This window comes from Phyllostomus discolor, chromosome 1 (genome assembly GCF_004126475.2).
Source record: "Phyllostomus discolor isolate MPI-MPIP mPhyDis1 chromosome 1, mPhyDis1.pri.v3, whole genome shotgun sequence".
Lineage (NCBI taxonomy): Eukaryota > Metazoa > Chordata > Mammalia > Chiroptera > Phyllostomidae > Phyllostomus > Phyllostomus discolor.
In genome coordinates this window covers 8170538-8187900 of record NC_040903.2, presented here as the reverse complement: position 1 = coordinate 8187900, position 17363 = coordinate 8170538, and the positions used below count along the sequence as shown (strand labels likewise).

General features: G+C 47.0%; 1 protein-coding gene across 12 annotated transcripts in view; it reads left to right on the top strand.

Moving 5' to 3' along the window:
* The window catches only part of LDB2 (LIM domain binding 2), a 341339-nt gene that overhangs the window by 279931 nt on the left and 44045 nt on the right, over positions 1 to 17363 (top strand). For all 12 annotated transcript variants that reach the window (XM_036018977.1, XM_036018972.1, XM_036019011.1 and 9 more), the window contains exon 5: positions 2824 to 2907. In XM_036018977.1, the coding sequence (XP_035874870.1) occupies positions 2824 to 2907 (84 nt within the window). The remainder of the gene's footprint in view (positions 1 to 2823; positions 2908 to 17363) is intronic.

Genomic DNA, 17363 nt, shown 5'->3' with positions numbered 1-17363 from the left:
AAAGCACAGTTTCTCTGCGAGAGAACTCCGGCAGTCTTCACACTTTACCTAATTAATGCCACATGTTGAGGTTTCCCCCAACCATTATCATCCACCGGCCCCTTTTCTCCTCCTCTGTTTCCAGTGTGGTGCGTTCAGAGCCTGTCCTGTTTCGTTTCGATACTGTTATTATTTTAAACTCTAAACTGAGGTTACCACAATAAACTGTGCTTTTCTCTAATTCCATTCAGTCATTATGCAGTACCGCTCTGCCTGGGCTAATAAACTGGTTCTACGTAACTGGGAAAAGAAATAAGACGAGAAGTAAGGAAAACAGTTTCCAGTTTTGATTGGAACCGTCTGAGGGGACATGAGGCCCACGGACCTCAGATCCGTGTCGAATGGAGCTGACCCCTTCCAACCAGTGCTGGACTGAGCTGGAATATTTGGGGTGCTCTGGGCTTCCCTCGGGTGTAAATCACTGAACATTCACTGAACACCAACTGAGTGCGAGAGTGCACTCGATGCCAGTCTGGACACGCGGTGCAAAGGGGAGACTTGGTGGGAACTAGTCAGGGCAATCTCCGAAGAAGTCACAAGGCATCGGTTTCCATAAGCCCCTTCCCTTTCACTCACGATATGGCACTTTCTGTGAAAGAGCTTGGGAGGAAAATCAGAATGAATGAGCCTGATGTGTAAGACCCAGTCTAAATGAAGAGAGAGTAAGAGAACAGCAGTTGGCATGTGCTGGGTCCTTTCTGTGCCAGGCCTTGTCCTAAACACTTTATGCCTGTGATGGTGAATCCCCACAGTAACTTAGAGGAGGGAGTTATTATTCCTTATTCCTGTTTTAGAAGGGGGGAAACTGAGGCTCAGGGTAGTTGAATCAGTTGGCCAGTGTTTTTCAGTCTGAAAGTGGCAACGTCAAGATTTCAACTCAGCTGGTTCTGTCTCCAAAACCTGGATGACAGGCCAGATGCCCCCTCACGACCCAACCCCAGGCCACGTCTCCCGGCCTTTGTCCCCAGCCCTGCCCTCCAGGCCGATGAACCCAGTCTCTGCCCTTGTGCTTCCTTCTGTGGCCACTCCCACGCCCTCCCTCTCCTGCTCCACTGCTCCGGCCTCCGCATGACCCAAGTCTTCCCCAGTTTTCAAAGCCCAGTTCATGTCCTCCACTCTCCTTGAAGCCGTCTGGAGTAGCCAGTCTTACTATTCTCAAGACAGACTGAGGGCGGTGGGCATAAGCCTGGGTCCTGAAAGGAGATCAGGTAAGTTTGTGTCCTTGCTCCTGTGCGACCTTGGTCAAGTGACATTGACCTCTCTGTGCTCTCAGCCCTTCATCTATGAAATCAGTATAGTCATAGAGCCTGCCTTAGAGGACTGGTTTGAGGACTAAGAGTTGATGCATCTAAAGAACGTGGAACGGTGCCTGGCACATAGTAGGTCCTCTGCAAGTATGGCTGTTGGTTTATAGCAGCAGCGACCGCACCCTTCCATGTATTTACTATATTCTCCTATCGTCCGACTATAATGTAAGCTCCTTGAGGCTGAGCGCGACTACTCAATGCATCTCTGCACAGACCCAGCTCTTCCTGGCACAGGGAGGTTCAGTAGCTACTGGCCACACGTCCAGAGAGGACCCCCTTTCCACAAAGTGATGTGAAAAGTGATGCATGCTATAGTCTCCTACATTTTATTTTTTCTATATATATACATACACATATAGTGCCCATGGACTGTGTCACTGTGAGGAAATTCTTCAGAAAAGCGTTAGTAGAACCTAGATAGTCTCTTGAATGCAGACAGGGAGTAAAGGGACATTTATTTAGGTCTCCCTCTGTTTAGCTCCAGTTCCCGCATACCAGTTGAGAAAGAAAGAAGACAGAAAGGACGAGCATCAACCAAGAGATTCATCTTCAAATAATATCCAGAAAGAATTCTCATTTTTTTTCTAGCCAAACAGAACATTTGAGGGGGCCTGTGGAATGTTAGTTACATCCCTCTTTTGCAAGTGGCTGATGTTTTGGAAAATGTAGCGATCGCCCTTCCAGTCCTGTGGGATGGAAATTATGGAGGACATCTATTTCTAGCCTCAGCTTAATCAGGAGAAACGTTCAAATTCTTAAATATAATATGTATATTTATTTTATGCATCAATGTTACATATATACGTGCACCAGGGCAGCTGCAAAGTTTTTATTTTTATTTTTATTTTTTTAAAGATTTTATTTATTTATTTTTAGAGAGAGGGAGGGAGAAACATTAATGTGCGGTTGCTGGGGGTCATGGACTGCAACCCAGGCATGTGCCCCGACTGGGAATTGAACCTGTGACACTGGTTCGCAGCCCGAGCTCAATCCACTGAGCTACGCCAGCCAGGGCCAAAGTTTTTAAATCTGGTCCTCAGCTGCGCGTGTTGAAACAACACTGTCTGGGTAGGAACCCAAAGCTCACTCTGAGGCAGGGCTCTCCCGGAGGAGGAGGCCACACCCTGTCTGGTAAATCCTGGAGACCCAGGGGTGTCCTGGCAGGTCTGAACCCCCCCTCCTCTGAAGCCACAGGCCTCTCACAGGGCAAGTGAGGTTGTTTCTCCTGAGATCTACAAACACATCCAACTCCATCTGGTTCTCTTTGGCCATAGGTCTCGCCCTGGGGACCTACAGGTGTCCTTAAGCATTTATAAGCAAGTATCTTAAAATGCAAGTTAAATTGTCTCCAGCATCCTGGCCCTCCTGGAGAAATTACCAGGGTCAAGATTGCATTTCGCAGTAGCTGTAGCATAGCCTGAGACCTTCTTGAGATCCTCTGCAGGGATAAATACACGTAATTTGTTTTCCTGTTTAGGCACAAGATCCTCAGGTCCTGGATCAGCTGTCCAAAAACATCACCAGGATGGGGCTAACGAACTTTACTCTCAACTACCTCAGGGTAAGACCAGTGCGATGATTGTATCTCCTGGTGAGTTTGAAGAGTCCTTTAGAGGTTTATATGTTTCTTCAACCAAGGAGTTAATGTAGCCCAATAAGTATGTCTTATAACATGATGTGTGTGTGTGTGTGTGTGTGTGTGTGTGTGTGTGTGGTCAATGGAGGAAGGAAGTTAATTAACAAGCATCAAATGTAGACTTTGTGGGGGTTGAGCCTCCTTTGTACATTTGTACCACTCTTGGAATTAGTCATTCAAAGGCTGGCCACGTTTGTCCCAAAATGCCTTGGTGCTGTGCCCCTTTTGGTTGTCTCAAGTTTGTAATGTGCTCTTATGGAGTTCATGACCCCTGCGTCTCTACCCAGCAACCGGTCACCCCCGAGGAGACTCACGGTGCCCCCCAGAGACAGTCCCTGAAGAAAGTCCAAGCCGTGCTGTCACACAGACATGGGTTTCTAAGGCTTCTCAGGGACCCTCTGTGTGCCATGTAACAGGTTTTCTGGTACAGATCTACAGTCAGTTTTCATTTAAAAAAATTAAATGTTAGGCAAACATTCTCTACCTACATAATACCGATAGCCTCTGAACCTGGTCTAATAGGGTAACATACATCACAACGGTTTTTAGTGGAATTGAAGGTGTCCCATTGGGGGTAAGGGTGTGGCTTCCTCCCTAGAGCCAGCCCTGTGCTCCAGAATCACCCATCGGGAGGCAGCCGCGGTCCATGCTTTGCCTCTGAGCGCTGAGTTCCTTTATTGTCCTGGGTGGTGTTCGCTTCTCCAGGGACCACTGCTCCTCCCTCCTCCATCCCAAAGTTTGTACTCTCCTTTCCCCATCCTTAAGTGCTCTGCAGGTTAGTGAATTCAGTTTTGGGTTTGGGACTATGTTCATGTGTGTTGACATGCTGAAATGCTTTGGCCAGACTTTCTCTTCTTTACACTAAGAGTGATTCGGAACAGTGTTTTCAAGTCCCGCGCTCACTGCCATGGGCCAGGTGCTGGGAGGTGCTGCAGACTCAAGGCCATGGCACTGGCCATCAGGAAACTCACTGCTGGGAGGGTCTGGTCTGTCCACAGAGAACAGTCTATACAGGGATAGAAGTTTCCAGGTGGAATTATGGAAATACAAAACAGACCCATCTCAGGAGCATCATGGATGGCTTTCTGGGGGAGATGATGCCTGAGCTGGGTGTGGGCGAATGAATAAAGGCAAACTAGGGGAAAGGGCAGGAGGGCCATTTCTATCAGACGGAAAAGGAGGAGGGAGGAGGGGCTGGAATTCCCAAGCAGTTCAGTGATGTGGGACACGAAGGGAGAAGCCAGGACGGACAGGGGAGAGAGCTAGCTGGGCGTCAGGTCTTGGAGCAGCTGACCGGCCACTCTGCTGTACCAGGAGCCTCCGAAAGGATGGAATCTGAGAATGTCCAGGTCCTCCTCCTGGGCGGAGGGAGAAGACACCTTCATTATTCAGCCGAGAAGCTCCGGAGTCGAATCCCACCGTAGCCAGAGCCAGAGTCAGGCTCGGCCCCACTTCCTCATGGCAGTACCCTCTCCATTTTGACGCCCCCAAACCAGGCTGGTCTCAGAGGCAAACCAGAGTCTACCTGGGGCGGGGTGGGTGGGAGGGGTCAGCAGGCGATTTCTCCAGTCAAGATAGCTGTGGCTATGTCGTCTCAAATCTGCAGGCTCTGCATTCAGACCTGCCCCACCGTGGGGGTGGGGCCGCAGTGGAGGCGGGGAGCAGGACCTGGCGGTGGAGGGCCTGTGGCGCTGTTCTATCGGAAGGCCGCTCTGCACTGCTGGGTGTTTCCTCTGTCAGGGACCCTGAGAGGCAGGGTTTAAATCATCTGAAGGTGCTGCTTCTCAGGCAGATAAAGGAGTCCCACACTGTATGTCCTTAGCTGACCCCACAGAGGAATCTGGGACTTTGGGGTCTATCCGAGGCTTGTTGCCAACAGTGAGATCTTCAATAAATTCTTTCTAATGTCTTTTAGCTACATGTAACTCAGGTGAATATATGCTGAACTTCCTTCCTCCCTCAGCCCCTCTCATCATCATCATCAGTAGAATGGTGACCTTCACCCTGGGGTCAGTAGGGCCCACCTGGTCCCCAGGTCCTGCAGTTCTCTGAGTCTCACTCAGGAAGAGTAAGGAGACCGTACCTGCAAAGGTGTGATGAAAGTACCAGCCGCCCCCTCCTGACAGTGGCACAAGGAAACCATTTATGGGTTGGGCCACATACAGGAGTGTTCCCAAGGCCACCGTTTAATGCAGTGCTTGCTGCACTCAGTGCCGTGCTGGCCACACCTGTCCTGACCTAACTAGTCTTTGCGGCGGCCCGCGTGCACGAGCACCATACCTGTAAGAGAGCCAGGCGCAGAGGGTGGGAGGAAGTGGAGTCTGTTGCCCAGCTTTCCCTCATCTGCCAAGTGGCAGAAGCAAGACATGAACTTGGGTGGTCTGGGTCTAGACTCCAGGTGCTTTGTGGCAGAATTCTGCGCCTTTCAAGTAAGAATGTGGAATGAGGATATTGATAGGAATTGGACCATGTCTTTCTTGCCTTGATGGGAGGCCCAGCATCCAGCACTGGGTCCTTAATCCACTCTGCCAAAAGTAGTGTCTTCACCTTGTAGGGTTTAGTGTGAGGATAATTCATGCAAAGGGTTTAGCGGAAGGTCGAGGGACACAAAGTACCCAGTTAGTGCTCATTGTCGTACTGGAACCACGTGGTACCCAGCTGCGCCCTATCCTTGTGGGTCTACCTAACACTGTTTCCCTGGCTCATGCATCTTGGTTCAGCAGCTGCTTGCCTTTCTGCCGTCATCTCTTCCTTTGTTCACTCACTCGATCACATCTCAATCTATCGATTGGTCAGGACACTTTCATTGAGCCCACTCTATTTTTCTGGCAGCGTGCCAGGCATGGCCCATCACTGTGGCAAAAAGGTGGCCCCCTCCCTGAGACAGCACTCACGGGCTGGTGGCGGAGAGCGGTGGGCCGTGGTCAACTACAGCTCCAAGGAGGTGCACTGATGAGGCAGGGTGTGCGAGGCCTGTGAGAGCCCCGGGAAGGATCCGAGGGTCTCAGGAAGGGGGTCGGGATAGAAGCCATCCCTCCCGGCGACAAAGCCTCAGAGCGCCTCTGCGCCACTCAGCCGGTCATGGCTGAGCAGAACCTGCAACTCAGTGCCCAGAGCCCATGCACAGGGCTTCCACGGTAAGTCCCTGCCTCGTGAGTGCTCACTGAGGATGACACACCAAGGTTCCTTCCTCCGTTTAGACCTGGGGTCTAAGATGTCCCCGGTGTTCCTATCATCCAACATGTGTGAGACAGCTGAGCTGTCACAAATGCATTCATCTATAACATTGCTTCAAAACCTGCAGCTCCCCCATCCTTCGGAGGCCTGGAGCCTTTGCCCGAAGCCCAGAAGGCCATCGGAAATACTGTTGAATAGAATGAGTGAGGAGTTTCAGTGTGCTTGTCTTCCGAGAGACAAAATTAGGCAGTACAAAGAATGAGCAGTCACAGTCACCCAGCTTTGCCAAAACAAGTCCATTTATCCCTGTGAACTCTGGGTCCTTGTCAGGAGGCCTGTGGTCAGGGCTGACCCAGGTGGCTCTTGTCATTGAAGGAAGGGGCAGGCGGAGCACGGTGGCCCAGGCGTGGGGCTGCCTCCAGATGCTTGCCTGGCAACACTTGGGAGAGGAGGATCCCGGTGACCACAAAACAGCTGTTGTCATTAGATTTGAGTTGTCAAATTGCAGCCTCTGCTTCCCATCACCTCCCAGCATCACCAGGCTGTGCTGAATGGTGGCCGGCTTGCGGGCCCCGGGGGGTCCGCAGCTGGAGGCTGCCAAGTGGGGGTGGCCCTCTGATTAAGTACACTCACCCTTCGTCTGGGAGGCCGAGCCTGCTGATTGAGTGTCCTTGTGGTGGTTACCCAGACTGGGGCTGGGGACAGGCCTGTGGCGTGATGCAGTCACAGCCCTGAGGCTGTTGGCTTGTCCAGAGACTGGGTGGTCCATTTCACAAGCTGTGTCCGCCGTCTGCTGGGGGGTGGCAGGCTGTTTCCTCACATTGGGAGCATGGCCTCCCTCAGTCAATGCACTATGGTGAGGGGACTAGAGACGAGAATGGGGCGCAAGAGCTGAGCCGGCATCAGGAGTGTGTCCTGCACCCCCAGTTTCGGGAAAGCAGCAAGTCCTGCCATACCCCTGGCATTTTGTAAAGAGATCTGGTCCAGCGGCCACGGTCAGGCAGGTGCAGCTGGACAGATGCCGAGGCATCCAAGTCCGAGAGACCTGGCTGTGGGGTCCCGTCGGCTCCCACCAGATCTGCTTTGCCCACTTTTTCATTATTCGTTCCACGAGCACCCACTGCACGCCTTCCCCATGTGCCGGGTCTCCACCGCGCTCCAGTCGGGCACTGCCTACTCAGGTGAGACAGAAAAACAAATAATGTGCCGGGAGAGAAATCCGTCCCGGGTGCAGAACTGAAAGGAATAGCCAACACTTACTGAGCACTACGGGCCCGATACCACAGCTAGGCGCTTTGCAGAGAACCTTTTTAAAATGCAACGGCCCCGTGGGATAGGGGCTTTTTCTAAGTTCTCCTTTGCAGGCGAGGGAACTGAGGCACGGAGAAGTAACTGCGAAAGGTCATAGCGCTGGTGAGTGGCTGAGTGGGGATTTGGGTAGCCTGGTTTTGTTTTTCAATTTTAAGTCCTTCATCCAACCTAGGAGTACTCTGGTGGCATCTGCTATGCGTCACTCACAAAAGGGGGGTGTTTACGAAAATGGAGAAGGTGTTTCCCCTTCCCCAAGTTGCTGAAGATGTTTTTTTTAAGATTTTTTTTATTTATTCACTTTTAGAGAGAAGGGAAGGCGGGGAGAGAGAGAGAGAGAGAGGGAAACATCAATGTGCAGTTGCTGGGGTCATGGCCTGCAACCCAGGCATGTGCCCTGGCTGGGAATCGAACCTGCGACACTTTGGTTCGCAGCCCACACTCAATCCACTGAGCTATGCCAGCCAGGGCGAAGATATTTTTACAAATAGATCTGTTTCCAGCTCCCACTGCCCCACCTCTGCTGGGGACGCACGCCCAGAGACAAGTGATCAGTATACGTACATTCTCTTAACGTCGTTTGGTAAACACTTGAGCGTGTTTCCACATGGGCGTCCTATTAACCATTTATAATAGCTGCAGAATATTCCCATGGGGTGTGGTGACAGGGCTTTCTTACTCTTTTCTCTGGATGTGGAGCACTGAAGTAAGAAAGGTCCAGGCAATGCCGTCTTTAATACCCGTCCTCTAGTCCCTTGTGCCGGGCCCTGCCCTGCCGGTGTTCTCTGGGAGCAGAAGGCTGAGCCACGGGGCTGTGTGTGAAGGACAGGAGCCTGCTGTGGATTCAGAGAGATGTGGGTTCAAATCCAACCCCCTGACTACGGACAGGGGCCTTCCACACGTCATTTCCTTCCTCGGGAAGGAAGCCCCCTTCCCTTATCTGAAAATTGGGAAGAGCAATTCCACACGTTGGCAGAATTTGGAAGGTTAGAGGAGTTCAAGTCGGTAAGAGCCCGGCACACAGAAGGAACAAACAGAATACTAGTCCCTCCAGGGCTGTCTAAGAGCAAATCGGGGTCCAACGCTCACTGCTCGTGTGATAGTGATCAATTGCCTTGACCACCTGGCACCCCAGTTTTCTCACGTGTGAAGGATCACACACACTGTGAATCCTGGGAAGTGTGTCACAGGTGAAGGTTACGGCGACAGTGCGTGTGAAGGGCTCATTTAAATTACGGCAACGGGAAGCTGAGTCAGTTTCCCCTCGTTTGTCATCTCCTGCACGTTGGTCATGGCCTTGAAGTCATCACTGAGATTCTGAAGCTGCATGATAGATCAGGAAAAAGAGGAATCGGTGATTGATGATGTCTGTCAAGGAGGGTCACAGGAGGGAGCCCGAGACACGTGCGCCTGTTTGGCACCGTTCCCAATATTAACGTTATTACAAATGCAGAGTCATCATCACTGGGTGTTATCAATACCGTCATACCATCGATCAGCTCTTTGTTGTTGTTCAACAAGCCTAATAAAACTCTTCAGATAAGCAGCGGCATCTCTTGGGCTGGAAAGTGTGTAGGCCCCACAGTAATGTTCTCTGATCCCGTACCTTTCATTTCCCCAGTGAATTAAGAGTTTTATGGTGGTTATCGTTGTCCTTGGAAGAACATTGGTCCCTGCAGGTGGTGTCCACTGAGAGCGAAGGAGTGTCATCCAGGGCCTGGAAGAGCTGGGGGATGGGCTCTGGAAAAGGACCCCCACCCACAGGGCACAGAGGGGCCTCCAGGGGAAGGGGCGTGACTGGAGGCAGCGTTTGGAACCCCGCCGAGGGGGCTGTTTTCTCTTTTTGGGAGGCTGGGCCGCCAGCCGGGATGTTTGCCTTGGTCTTCTGCCTGGGAAGGAGCACAGCACAGCCCCTTTCCCACCTAAACGTTAGGGCTGAGGAGGGTGGGCCCTGCGACGTGAGGCTGACTCGGAGCTCAGCCCCTGTGCATCCAAGGACCACGGAGGATGGTGATCGCCACCCTGCCACCATTCGGGGTGAAAGGAATTCTGCACGTTCCCAGTAAAACCATGAGGGAGGTATTATTATCCCCATTGGACGGGTGAAAGCTTGCCATTGCCTCGGGTCACCAGGTGAGTCCAGGGCAGCAGCGCTTTCCCAGGCACGGCCTGGCTGCTTCCCCAAGCCCGCTCCATGCTCCACGCCCCACTGCCCCACTGCCAGTGAGAACTGGCTGCGTGGAGCGGCCCTGCACAGGGGAGAGGGTGATTTCTGAGTGAGGGACTGTCCCTCTGACCGGTCCGGCCCTCGCTGCCTCCTCAGAGAGAGGCTTCCCCTCGGAGGGGGCCCAGAAGGGCCTTCCGAGCCTTGGGAACGCTCCCCACGCAGAATGATTAAGACTCGGAACACCCGAAGGGGACTTTTAATTGCATTTGGAATGGGAAAGTAGTACCTAGGACGACACGATAAGGGAATTAGACGTGCAAAGACGTGACACAGGCCAACACACAGACATACCAGTGTCTGGAAAATGGTGCTTGCTAAAAGTCAAGCCAGAGGGAATGGTTATCAGGACATTAAAAGGAAATATATACCTATGTATATGTACATAGGTACATATACGTACATGTACACATGTACATATATGTCTCATATGTACATGTACACATGTACGTATACACAGAAACAGTATCTTCACAGCAATTCTAGCTGAAGACAATTTCCCAGGCACAGAGGCTGCTAAAATTCTTAGCCTTAAAACTACCAATGGGGCCAGGATTAGAGAAAGTAATTTCCCAATCTCAGACAGGAGAGAAAGAGAAAGAAATTGTCACTTAACAAGACGCTGAGATTGGAGGGAAATGGGAAGGTGGGAAACTGGCGGCCTGAAGGGACAAGAGCCGGGGGATTGCAACGTGAAGGGCAAGGTGGAGCCCAGAGGTCATCCTCCTGAGAAATAGCCGTGTCTGGTTGTCTAGAATGGCGTAAGAAAATGGAAGGTGTGAGTGTCCCAGGTTCGATTCCCAGCCAGGGTACATGCCTGGGTTGCAGGCCATAACCCCCAGCAACTCCACACTGATGTTTCTCTCTCTCTCTCTCTCTCTCTCTCTCTCTCTCCCTCCCTTCCCTCTCTAAAAATAAATAAATAAAATATTAAAAAAAAAAGAAAAGAAAATGGAAGGTGTGGATTTGATTGGATCTAGTGTTAGACCATGAGCAGGGAAGTATCCTGAAGTGGGAAGGCAGCTAGTTTTTGTCACTGTGTGGTCATGAGGTTCTAGAGCTTTCTCCGTGTCTGGTGTCTGGCTGTGCTCAGGCACCATCTCGTTGCCCAGACCAAGCCGTTTAAAGACAGTGACTGTGGGTAGATTGTGCGGCCTCAACCTCTGCCCCTCGCTGGTCCAAGGAATGTAGTCGGTAAATAACAAACAAGTATCTGAAAGGGGGAGGGCGGATGAGGTTCAAGGCTCTGGTCTCGATCTACGCAATGACCTTTGAAATGACTATAAACATGCACTGTAAGGAAGAGAAAGCAAGTGATATTTAACCCGTTCACCACACACCCCTCAAAGAGGAAGGGAGGCCAGTGCACTGGCGTTGCGGAGTGCCCGCTGTATTTGAGACGCGCACTTGGTTCTGTCCCATCCTCACGAGCTTGGGAGGGAGGTGCTCATGACCTCGTTTCACAGAAGAAACCAAGGCCTATAAAGGTTCTGGGAGTCATCTGCCATCATTCGGGGGCGAACTGCCAGGCTGGGACTGGGTCCCACATGGGCCCAATGCCATCACCACTTCGTCGTGCTGCAGAAATGGTACCTCCTAACAGGAGCGGGGTTGAAGGCCTGGGGTAGATTCATCATATCTGCCGACATGAGGAGGCTGTTTTGCCAGACTGTCAACAGGCAGTTGTCAGCAGATGCAACAGACAGAGAACACGGAACCCCCCAAGTACAGTGGGGTCAGACCCCCCACTGGGCTCATCCCACAGTGGCTCACATCCCTGTGTATCTCAAGGCTTTTCCGGAATTCCAGGCCTCCAGGCCATCATTAACTCCCAGATTTTTATCTCCAGACCTCTATTCCTCGTGCCCAAACCTATATGTTAAAAATATGGACCATGTCATATCCCTCCGTGGTGGACCTTCAACCCATCTGCTCAAATCCACCTGGTGAGAACCCTGCCAGGCCTATGGGCTCTGACCTCCCCGCTTCCCCTCACTGCAGCCTCCAGCCCTTGGTCTGCATTTCTGATGCACCAGGTCCCTCCCCACGGCAGGGTCTCTGTCCTTGCCGATCAGACCACTCACCTAGCTGTGGAACCTTGGGGGATCGTCTTCCCTTTCAGGGCCCCAACTTTCTCTCCAATAAAATGGAGATAATAGTCCCTCATCTGAAGGAATTGTTGAGAGCATTAAATGAAATGATACTGGTAAAGTGCTTAGAATAAAGGCTGGCACATAGTAAATATACATTTGCTATTTTAGCATCATCATCACCACCACCACCACCACTACCATCGTCATCATCAGAATCACCTCCATTTCCCAGAATACTCTGGACAGACTTTTGCATGGCTGGTCACTATTATTCAGGTCTTAAGACCCATCTCCTCCTGCCCTGGCTGGCGTAGCTCAGTGAATTGAGCACGGGCTGCAAACCAAAGTGTCGCAGGCTCGATTCCCAGTCAGGGCACATGCCTAGGTTGCAGGTCATGGCCCCCAGCAACCACACATTGATGTTTCTCTCTCTCTCTCTTTCTCCCCCCTTCCCTCTCTAAAAATAAATGAATAAAATCTTAAAAAAAAAGACCCATCTCCTCCTGCAAGAAGTCTTTCCTGGTCAGCCTATGTAAAGTGACCTCACCCTGCCAGTAATTTCTCTCACACCTCATTACCTGTCTTACTTTCTTTGTGGCATTTTCCTCACTTGAATCCTCTTGCATAATCCTAGTTTACCCTTCTATCTCCCTGCCTCTCATGCCTGCCACTGGCATTTAAAGGTTTTGAAAGCAGGAACCCTGTACCTTTTTCCCTATATGCAGTGGATAGAGTCCGTAATTTTACGTCTACTCTACCTGAGACATGCTCCTTAAAAAGTTGGAAGTTCTAAAGAGCCGACCATGTACAAAACCCCAAATCCAAGTGTTGTCCCGGAACACTTGAGTGCACTCATATGAAGATTCTTAACCACCCTTGACATTTTACACTCAGTGCCTGGAGCACTTTTCACTCACGGATTTGATGTTCTTCTTTGCAATTCATAAACAGCCTTGTCTGTGAGGGTAGGTGAGGCACGTCATTAGCTTTGTTCGATAAATGTTCCTCACTGGTAAATCCAGGGATGTTAAGAACATCTTATAAGGACTTCTATTTAAATATTCTGAAAAGAAGGAATACAAAATGGAATATTAACAAATGCGGAAAATAAAGTGTTACGTTCCATGCAAGAAATGAGGAGACTGAAACCAAGATGTTGTACAGCCGGAAGGAGGCTGGACCCAAGGCTCCCTGCCTGGTAGTAGTATCGGACGGGTTCTGGTTTCCTTTTTGTCTTGGTATGTCATAGGTAGGACTCATTCACATCCATCCAATCCACAGACAATTACTGAGCACCTACTGTATACCTGGGTCTCCTCTGGATCCTGTCAGTCTACAAATGTCTACTGAACACCTACTTTATGCTCGGGTCTACTCTGGTCTCTAACGAGAAAAATCCCTAATTGATATGAAATGTTTCTGGGCTCATGAGAATCTCACACATGCTGCCTCTGATCTAACTATTTTTCTATGCTAACACAGTGTAAGAATGGGAGTCTCCCCAGGAAGGTGACTCATTTCTCCTTCTTCTCTTCTTGCCTATTTCCCAGGCTTTGTGAAATAAGACAGGGTTGGGGTGACCCCTTTCCAGTCCGGAGTGCCACAGCTCATCACGGAGACTTCGCATTAGTGACGATCCGTAACATTTTACTGGTGATTTAGTGATGGGTGTTTAGTTTTCTTATCATCTTTTTCTACTATTCACAATATGTACAAATATCTTCTCATCTTTGCTTTGCACAGGAGCAAAAACTAACTTTGTAGGAGAAAATTCTGGAAAGAAAATGTCCAAGTCAAAAGACATGTACATTGTAACTTTGGTGGATATCCTTGAGCTATTCAACACAGAGGCTGTATGAAGTTTCAGTTTCCCAAGCGACATAGAAATTGACTATTTTCCACACTTTTCAATAATAAACAGAAGGTTATCAAATTTTTCTAGTTTCTAGTATTATAGGTGAAATGTGGTATCTCATTTTTATTGTAATAGGCATTTCTCTTATTACAAGACAGATTTATTATCTTCTCATATACTTAAAAGACATTTGTATTTCCTATCTTGTGAGTTACTTGTTCATATAATTTACTCACTTTTCTATTGGGTTGTTGTTCTTTTCTTATAGATTTGTAAGGCTTTATATTTTAAAGAAGCACATCCTTTGTTGTGATGTAATTGAAATTTCAAGTTTGTGGTTTTATCTTTTTAACTCTATAAGTTTGCTTTATCCAGTAAATATATTTTGTTTTTGGTTCTGTGAATGTTAAATGAAGCAGTATTTCCTTTCTGTCTTCTGTTTTATGTTTGATATTTAGTATTAGTCCTTTTTGAGGTAATAATAATAAAAATACATTGTTTTTTTAATGCCACTTTTAAAATTTGTGGAATTTTTAAATGTTTAAATAATTGGCCCATATGGAATTTGGGGGTATAAAGTATGATGAGTGTAGTTAATTACCCAGTTGTTCAAATACCATTTATTAATTAATACATATTCTTCTCACTTATATGAAATACTGCTCTAGCATATTCTATGAATGGCCTTCAGTATTTGAATCTGTGTCCGGACTCCAGTTCTCATTCTGTTCATTTGTCTTTATATGTTTATTTAATATCATACTTTAAAAATTACTATTGCTTTATAATATACTTCAATATCTAACAGAATTGGTATCATATCATTCTTCCTCTTTTTAGGATTCTAAAATCTGGTTTATTTTTTCATCTAAACTTTAGAATTAGATTATCTAACTTAAAAATAAATTCATTGATATCCTTTTAGAATTATTTTAAATTTACAGATTTGCATTTGAGGAATTGCTATCATTAGGATGCTTAGTCTTGCTATCCAAAATCTTGGGTAGCCTCCTCTATTTTGAGTTTCTTTTTGTGCCCTGTAGTAATATTTTGGAGGTTTTTCTACATATGTATGTATGTATTATATGTACATGTATATGTGGTTTTCTATTCATAGGTAGGTATATATTTTCCATTTCTTGATCACTTTATACCTAAACTATGTTTTGTTTATAATCATAAATAAGTTCTTTCTTCCATTTAATAGTTTAATTGCTTTTGTTTCTATTTATTAAAGTTATTGATTTGTGTATATTAATTTTATTTCCAGGCAGCATAAAGACTCCCCTTAACAAACAACTTTTTTGTTTTTTTGAGTTTGTCCTCTTAGGCATTCCAGCTAAGTTTTATCATTTACAAATAATAATGATTTTACCAAGTCTTTTCCAATTTTATATTTTATTTTTTCTTTTGTCTAATTATATTAGCTAGTACCATCAGAAAAATGTTAAATAATAGTGAGGATAATTGACATCCTTATCTGGTGTCAGATGTTAATGGGAATGCTTCTAGATTTGTCATTAAGCAGGATGATGGCTTATGATTATTCTCATGTTAAGGTAATATCAATCTCTTCTTATTTTATTAAGAGCTATTTAGAATTAAAAATGGATATTGAATTCTATCCAATGTATGTCCAGTGTCCAAGAAGGTGATATTATTTTTCACTTTTTCTTATTATGATTAAGCATAATAATAAGAATAATGAATACTTATTTGGTACAGTTGATATTCAAGGAAATAGTCTAGGTTCCTTACATGTATCAATTCATTTAATCCTTTTCCAACTAGAACTCAACGTTATTAGTATTTTCACTCCAAACTTAAGAAAACTCTCACTAGAAGTTAAGTAACTTGAACAAGATCAGACAACCAGTAAGTGCTAGAGCTGAGATCAGACCCACGCTGATTCCTTGACTGTAACCATTAGGCACAGTTTCATCTTGATAGATTTCTTGATAACCAAATATCACTTCCTTTCTGGACAAATCCCACATGTTCCATAGTTTTCCTCCTTTTATTGGGTCGCAGATTCCATTTGCTCATATTTATTTATCATTTTAGCAATAGTATTCAAAGGAAAAATTCAACTAAAATTCTCTTTTTATGATGTCTTTGTGAGTGTTGAGTCTTATTGGTATTCTGGCCTCATGAACATTTTGGAAACATTTCTCTCTTTTTTTTTCTTTTATCAGAATAATTTGAATGGCACTGAAGTTACTTGCCTTTTTAATAGTTTTTAGAATTCCCCTAGGAAACTGCCTTTATTAACGCCCCTAGAAACCATCTAAGCCGGGGGTATTTTGTGGAAAGGGGCTTCCTGATAAATTCTCTTTATTCATTATCGGCAACTGCTATATTTAAACGACATTGTCTTCAGTTTTTTTCTTTTAAGTTTCATTGAACTGTCGTTGACCTGCAGCACTACATAAGTTTAAGGTGCGCAGCATAATGCTTTGGCTTACGTATGTAATGAAACGATCGCCTCAATAAGTTTGGTTGACATCCATCATCTCATAAGCTACCAAATAAAGAATAATATTGTTTTCATTAACGAAAAGCTTTATAATTTACTCTCTTAACAACTTTCATGCATGTCATCCAGCAGTGTCAATTATTGTCATCATGTTGGACATTATAGCCCTAGTACATATCGATCTTATAACTGGAAATTTGTACCTTTGGATCACCTTCATTTGCCCACCCGGCCCAACCCCTGCCTCTGGTAACCGTAAATCTGACCTCTTTTTCTACGAATTTGGCGAGCTGTGTTTTCCTTACATTCCATATGATAGTGAGGTCTCACAGTACTATCGTCCTCTCTCTGACTTATTTCATTTCACACAATGCCCTCGAGACCCATTCATTTTGTTGCAAATGGCAGAATTTTCTTTTTTTATGGCTGATTTTACATGTGAATATTACTTTGTTCTATCCACTGATCCATCTATGGATACTTAGGTTTGTTTCCATGTCTTGGCTTCTATAAATATTGTTGGCAAGAACATGGGGGTGCAGGTATTTCTCCCACATAGTGTTTCGTCTCCTATGGATATCCTCCCAGAAGCGGGGTTGCTGGATCACATGGTAGTTCTAGATTTAATTTTTTGAGGAGCCTCCATACTGTTCTCCACTGGGGCTATACCAATTTACATTTCCACCACCAGTGCACGAGGGTTCCCTTTTCTGATTATCTGGTCATTAAAACCCTGAGGACTGTTACCCAATAGCATAACAGAACCTTAGCAAAACCTAAGAACGAAGCCCAGGAAGACAGGAGAAGGAGGGAGGAGAAGAGGACCCGGGGCTGGGCCACAGCACTGCAAGGGTGTTAATTCTCGGACCATCCCGTCGTTGGAGTGTTTGGTCTATGTTGTTCCCCATTGGGATTCCTCATCAGCGTTTCTGTGGGTTCTCAGAGGAACAAGCCGGAGACTCTCCAGGAGCACAGCTCTGACTTGGGGACGTCAGGGCCTCTGTGGGTGTCTCTCCTTCGGGAGACATCTGGTGTCCATGGTCAGATCTGAAGTCACGTGACTGCCCTCTGTCTGGTCTTTCTGCTATGCTATTTTAGCATCTCTGAGGGGCTGTTTTTAAATGTTTTTTAATAATACTGTGTTTTGTAATTTGGAACATGCACCCAGAGAGCCTCTTGAAACATGACATATAGGTTTTTAATACAAAAATGCTCTCACATTCACAGACACATATAGGAGCCAATGCC